Here is a 6,678-nt window from a genome sequence, read left to right as displayed (position 1 = left end):
GTGGAAAGATCTGGTTTTATTGCAAAAGGGATTTAAGGCTTAACCACCTGGCAAGTCGCTTTTTTTCAGTCATAGATCTGATTTTATTAAGATCTCTCTTTTCACTGGAGGATCTCGTGTTTATAATGCGATGTAAATCAATCCTTAGCTGAAAGATATTGGACTCCTCTATAAATGGGTTGAAAGTGCTAATTTTGTTATCATAGTGAATTGCGTTAGTCTAGAGATGGATGGCCGACGCTTGAGGCAGAAGCCATTGAATACTTCAAAATGCATAAATGAAAATGTACAGGTCCTCTCCTTCTCTTATATTACATTTGTGTATGAAAAATACATGCTTTCCTGAAGATAAATCCACGAGAATATAACTGTTCACATTATGTAGAAATGGGCTTGCTGTTACCCAGCTATTAAATTGCTAATCTTAGATGGCGGCGTGCCTGCCTGCACCTCTTATTTTGCTTCATTTGTCTTCCTAAATTGGATGCTCTATAGCGGTAATGTGGTTTAGGTCACCGTAGACATAAAAACGCACACCCGTTTTAAGTAGTCCATTACAAAACAAATAAGCTAGATGCCGTGAATAATGGCTTTAGACACACTGCCGGGAATAAAACGGCAATATTCAGCTGATGACCTCATTGCAAATAACAAATATTTCAGAGTTAAAGGTCAGCGGCTTTGTCATTGAGGCATTGTTGTAAATGATTTCCTGTCTTTAGCCTATTGTGGTCGCTTGGAGCTTTTCCATCCTATCTATCAGTCGGGACAGGCCAGGCCGCTCTGCTCTCTGATAAACCTACAGGATTACAGACATGCTCCTCTCGCTCTCGCTCACAGACGATTAGCTCGGGCTCCTCTGGGAGAGGAACCAGAGCCACTCCGGCCTCTGGGACACACTTCAGATAAGTAAGACTGGGCAGAGGAGAAGGCTGGGTGATCTGGGGGATTAGGGGACGTGAAGAAGAGAGGGGATTTTTATCCAATTTACTGCTGATGTTTGGAAAAATTTGTGTTCAAAATCATCAGTGTTCAAAAAAATTTCATCAATCAGCCTCAGAAATAAGTGAAAATCAAATTGTGGTCCACCAAAAGAGCTTTTGAAAATGCACAACTTGCAAAATTATTAACATAAATCAGAACTGCTGTTCAGAATAATTTAAGATCTGGTAAAGACTGGAACTGTATCTGCATTGCATATAGTGTATGATTTTTATCACAGGACATAATTTAAAATATTTCATGCAGTGGCGTCAGCACAAATGTGATTAAAAAAAGGACAAAATCTAAGTAAATATCGCCCCCTGGAGTAAAATCCATGTACTGCAAGTGATTTTTGTCAGTTAAGAGTCGCTCAATTAAAGTAGTAACACTTTTTTTTTATTTTTAATCAAACATTAAGATCTTGTGATAAGAACAAATTTGATCATAGTTTGTAATCCAGACACAAACAGAATATGTAATGGTATTCATACAGAAAATGTGGATCTAATCAATAAGTTATTAAGTTGTTAATAGGAACAAAGCACGCCACAGAACAATACTTACAAAGCAAACACAAGTCGACCACACCTTCTGACTCAACACAGACACAACACACAGGTTTAGCCCTTTTGTTTTGGAGGTAAAAATGGAATTACAAATATATTGATTCTGAGCTTATTTGAAAACATTGTGTATTTTTACAAAAACACCAAGGCACAAGTGGATTAATGCTCACCTGAAATGGGCTGTTAACATTTTCAATGACTACTGAGGCTCCCAGGTTAACAGTGGAGGAAACTCCAAGGCTCAGGAGACAGAGAACATCTGACTGTGATAATGTGATAATAACAGTGTTTACAGTCGTGTATTCTTCTCTTGAGAAGTTACTAACTGTTAATGTCATATATAAAGCCCACACAATACCTTCATTCTGCATAAGAGTGAGAGCTACACTGTTGCTGGAACAATCCTTCAATTACTTGAAATGATATATAAGGACAAAAACATAACCTTCTGCATAATGTTTTGTTTAAAATTAAGGCATTTTTTATAATTTAAGACCAAAAATATAGTAGTAATATTTAGAAAGGCATCATCAAAGTCATAAATACCACACTGGAAGGAAAAAATAAAACAATCCTATTAAAAACATCTTTGAAAACAGGACTCATCTGACACCTGAGAGGTTTGACGGATGTCCTGGGACATCATCAAACAGTGTAGTCCAGCTCCGCGTTCAGAGTTGTGTACATGTCGTAGATGGCATCTACAGTGGTGGTGTAATTCACCAGGAACTGACGCACATTTGCCAGACAGTCTTCCTCTTCCACTTCTTCTCCTTTTGACAGAGCCTTGAGGAAGTTTGATTTGTAGGGAGCTGCAATTAACGCTACCTGCAACAGACAAAAAAAGTAAAAAAAATGTAAGGCTCATAATATATAAATGAAAAACAAGAAAGATGTAGTTAAATACAGGATATGGGAACACGACTAGCACGTAAAATATAATACAATAGCAAAGAATAAGGTGTTTCTGGTAGCCCAAATTACAGAAACACCTTATTTTTTGCAATCCATGTAACTACAAAGCAACGAATCTCTGTCTGTGTGTCCATTGCATATCTCGAGACCCACTCATCCGATCGACTTCCCACTTGGCGGGTGTATTGCTGGGGACCCCATGGAGTGCTTTGTCGAATTTGGTGCAATTTGAACACGCCCGTTCAATATGAATAAACTTTGGATAAACAAGCACACAGCAGGGGGTGGGGGTTCAGGGCTCTTGTCATCTGTAGCGAGCGGGCAGACCGCGGCTCATCGACCGCAGTTATACTAACGTTATCACCGATGTTGCCGATTAGCCACAACCTGGCTGTGTCTTTCAAGGGTGGATTTAGTGATATGGGGGACCCCCAAGGACAAACGTAATCTTGCTTTACTTTTCATCCTTTAACTGGGAATGTTGGTATTGGCAGTGGTAGAAGAAGAAGGCTGCGCAAAAACTATTAACTATTAATAGTAAAACGATTAATACCGCTCAGTAAAAGTCCTGCATTCAAATGTTTACTCCAAGTGAAGTGTGAAAAAGAGGTATTATCAGCACAATGTAGCCTACTTAAATTTACTTAAAGTCTGTTCAAGGTGGAGCTTTCGATTCTAATATGATGCTCGATAGTTTAATGAATAATAATGCATCACATTTTAATTGTTATATTTTATGAATCTGCAATGTAACCAGGTAAATGTATTAGTACAATGTTTTCCAATATTGTTTTCCCATATTTTTAAGTGATTTGGGGGCCTTTTGTAAGTTATTTCAGAGTACAATGAGTTTGAATAGTAACATAATTCAATATGTTTCATATCTAAACATCATAATAAATCTATAGTTGTTTAGGGCCCTTTTAGTTGGGGGCCCCAGGCAGTTACCTACCTTGCCTAATGCTAAAGTCTGCCCCTGGCCACACCACCACAGCTTCAAATGGGCTAATGTATTCATCTATTACATTACTATAAATCATGAAGAACAACAGTAGAGGGGACATTTTCCTCACGTGGAAAATCTTTTGAACAACCCAGCCGTGGTATCTCTTCAGCGCTTGTTCGTAGGCTTTGGTGACATTGATCCGAATCAGGTTTGGGTTGTTCTCATCTTTTTCTCCATCTGCCAAACTCTGCAGCAGGATTTGTATGAAACGGAGACCCCTGCAGGAAAGACCCAGGATTAGAAAAGTTGAAAGTTCAACATACAGTATGACATAACAATCAGGGAGGTGCTGACCTTTTCAGCCACATCAGAGCTAATGTTGCTCCAACTTTTGGCCATTCTTTTGGATGGGCTTCTCGCTCCGCCTCCACAATGTCCTGCAGGGTGACGTACTTGGCAGGATCCTTCACATACACCCCTTTAATTTTCTGAAAAAAATGCACATTTGGGTTTGAATTTGCATGTAGGAGCTTGCACCATTGACCTCCCAACTTATATTTAAATATTCATAACAGTGGTATGACAACACACCAGAGGCATAAACAAACACAGACAGACCTGTTATCTTACCATTATATTGCCATTAATGTCTGATTTGATGATTGCAAATACATTTGATCCCAAGCAGTCTGAAAGAGAAAAAGAGACATTTGAGAGCAAGGCAATAAAATATGAATGACTTCATTACACTTGCTCAAAGGGGGGAGGGGGATACAAATAAGCCTTTACGCACAAACAGAAATGCCGTGAATGCAGATAGTGTCAGTAAAAGGCACAATGAGGCCAATGTGTGCTCTGTTCAGTGAGTAAACAAAGAGTTTCTCTATAGGCTGAAACTGCCACAGCTGCCACCGTAACCAGCACAGCTCCACTTGTGGCATGTATGAAATATCAGACTGTAGTGACAAGTCATTGAACGTGTCATGAGGAACAAGTCAGCAAAGTATGAAGCGTGACAGCGACAGCAGAAACATCACATTGTGTCTGTTTTCTATCGGCTTCAAGTGGAGGTATACTCACCGAAAAATGAAGGAATGTGAGCGACAGTCTCCAGGAATAACTTTGTGTCTATCGCCTTGTCTGGAGGCAGCTCTTTGAATTGGTTATCCAGTAAAAGAGCCATTATGGTGCGCGCGTTGTGATGAAGCGACGCGGCGGTAGCGAGCAGCGAAAGAACCCGGAACTCGTCTTGTCAGATGGGTGGGGAAGCAAAACCAGCCTCCTATCGCTTCAGTCCTTCTCCAACAGGTGGGACATTATACTGTACATGGGCGTGTTGAAAACCGCTGTTTGTCCACACAACACACACTAAAACACCAAGACGACAATGTAGCTAGTTGAGGTATGAATTATACTTTATTAAACCTAAGGCAGGGATTGTTTTCAACCACAGAGGCAGGCAGTGGGAGGCTTTAAGTTACAGTGTGTATGTATATGTCAGGGTTGAAACCAGGGGTGGAAAGTATAACTAAATACACGCACTTATCGCATATTACTGGAACTCGTTCGTTCACGACCATAATCTTAAAATCTATATTTTTAGTTTCATTTTGGAGTATTTTCGAATAGAATAGCCTACTGTAGGTTACTTCCCCTTACCAAAGAGAAGTGTATTCAAGTGTGCCATTAGTATACTTCTTTTAAACTTAAAATAAGAGTTTCGGTTTATTTTTTATGTAATTATCAGAGATATACTAAACAAAAGTATACATATGTATAGTTGGCTTATACTGACAAGAAAAGTCTAAGTATACTTGGCTAATACCGACAAGTATTAAGAAAAGTCTAAGTATACTTGGCTAATACTGACAAGTATACAGAAATGTTTAAGTATACTTGGCTCATACTGACAAGTATACAGAAAAGTCTAAGTATGTTTGGCTAATACTGACAAGTATACAGAATCGTTTAAGTATACTTGGCTCATACTGACAAGTATACAGAAAAGTGTTAAGTATGCATGATGGCTTATACTGACAAGTATACAGAAGAGTCTAAGTATACTTGGCTAATACTGACAAGTATACAGAAACGTTTAAGTATACTTGGCTAATACTGACAAGTATACAGAAACGTTTAAGTATACTTGGCTAATACTGACAAGTATACAGAAATGTTTAAGTATACTTGGCTCATACTGACAAGTATACAGAAAAGTCTAAGTATGTTTGGCTAATACTGACAAGTATACAGAATCGTTTAAGTATACTTGGCTCATACTGACAAGTATACAGAAAAGTGTTAAGTATGCATGATGGCTTATACTGACAAGTATACAGAAGAGTCTAAGTATACTTGGCTAATACTGACAAGTATACAGAAACGTTTAAGTATACTTGGCTAATACTGACAAGTATACAGAAACGTTTAAGTATACTTGGCTAATACTGACAAGTATACAGAAATGTTTAAGTATACTTGGCTCATACTGACAAGTATACAGAAAAGTCTAAGTATGTTTGGCTAATACTGACAAGTATACAGAATCGTTTAAGTATACTTGGCTCATACTGACAAGTATACAGAAAAGTGTTAAGTATGCATGATGGCTTATACTGACAAGTATACAGAAGAGTCTAAGTATACTTGGCTAATACTGACAAGTATACAGAAACGTTTAAGTATACTTGGCTAATACTGACAAGTATACAGAAACGTTTAAGTATACTTGGCTAATACTGACAAGTATACAGAAATGTTTAAGTATACTTGGCTCATACTGACAAGTATACAGAAAAGTCTAAGTATGTTTGGCTAATACTGACAAGTATACAGAATCGTTTAAGTATACTTGGCTCATACTGACAAGTATACAGAAAAGTGTTAAGTATGCATGATGGCTTATACTGACAAGTATACAGAAGAGTCTAAGTATACTTGGCTAATACTGACAAGTATACAGAAACGTTTAAGTATACTTGGCTAATACTGACAAGTATACAGAAACGTTTAAGTATACTTGGCTAATACTGACAAGTATACAGAAAAGTCTCAGTATATTTGAATCATACTGACAAGTCTACAGAAAAGTCTAAGTATACTTGGCTAATACTGACAAGTACACAGTAAAGTCTAAGTATACTTGGCTTATAGGCCTACTTGTACTTAACCTTTTGATCTAGATATACTTAAGAAATGTAATATAATATAATGAAGTATTCGTGCCTTAAAGGCCTACAGAAAAGTATACTTGACTAGGATAGTAGT

At 37.9% G+C, this 6,678-nt stretch overlaps 1 protein-coding gene across 1 annotated transcript; it reads right to left on the bottom strand.

The window, feature by feature from the left end:
• Nucleotides 1–1,367: 1,367 nt before the first annotated feature.
• Nucleotides 1,368–4,690, bottom strand: LOC119478420 (glycolipid transfer protein-like). Its single transcript, XM_037753143.1, has 5 exons — nucleotides 4,492–4,690; nucleotides 4,042–4,100; nucleotides 3,766–3,899; nucleotides 3,539–3,689; nucleotides 1,368–2,378 (listed from the first exon to the last, which is right to left on the bottom strand). The coding sequence occupies exons 1-5, from the start codon at nucleotides 4,592–4,594 to the stop codon at nucleotides 2,196–2,198; spliced, it is 630 nt and encodes a 209-aa protein (XP_037609071.1). The 5' UTR covers nucleotides 4,595–4,690; the 3' UTR covers nucleotides 1,368–2,195.
• Nucleotides 4,691–6,678: the final 1,988 nt, after the last annotated feature.

Source organism: Sebastes umbrosus, chromosome 19 (assembly GCF_015220745.1).
Source record: "Sebastes umbrosus isolate fSebUmb1 chromosome 19, fSebUmb1.pri, whole genome shotgun sequence".
In the NCBI taxonomy this organism is placed as follows: domain Eukaryota; kingdom Metazoa; phylum Chordata; class Actinopteri; order Perciformes; family Sebastidae; genus Sebastes; species Sebastes umbrosus.
This window is presented reverse-complemented; position numbering and strand designations above follow the sequence as displayed.

Bases quoted from the DNA above. Each gene is read 5' to 3' on its own strand.
- LOC119478420 (XM_037753143.1), bottom strand. From the start codon at position 4,594: ATGGCTCTTTTACTGGATAACCAATTCAAAGAGCTGCCTCCAGACAAG. The intron at 4,101-4,491 runs GTGAGTATACCT...TTTCTCTTTCAG, and splicing joins TCACATTCCTTCATTTTTCG to ACTGCTTGGGATCAAATGTA. The intron at 2,379-3,538 runs GTGAGGAAAATG...TGTCTGTTGCAG, and splicing joins TTGTTCAAAAGATTTTCCAC to GTAGCGTTAATTGCAGCTCC.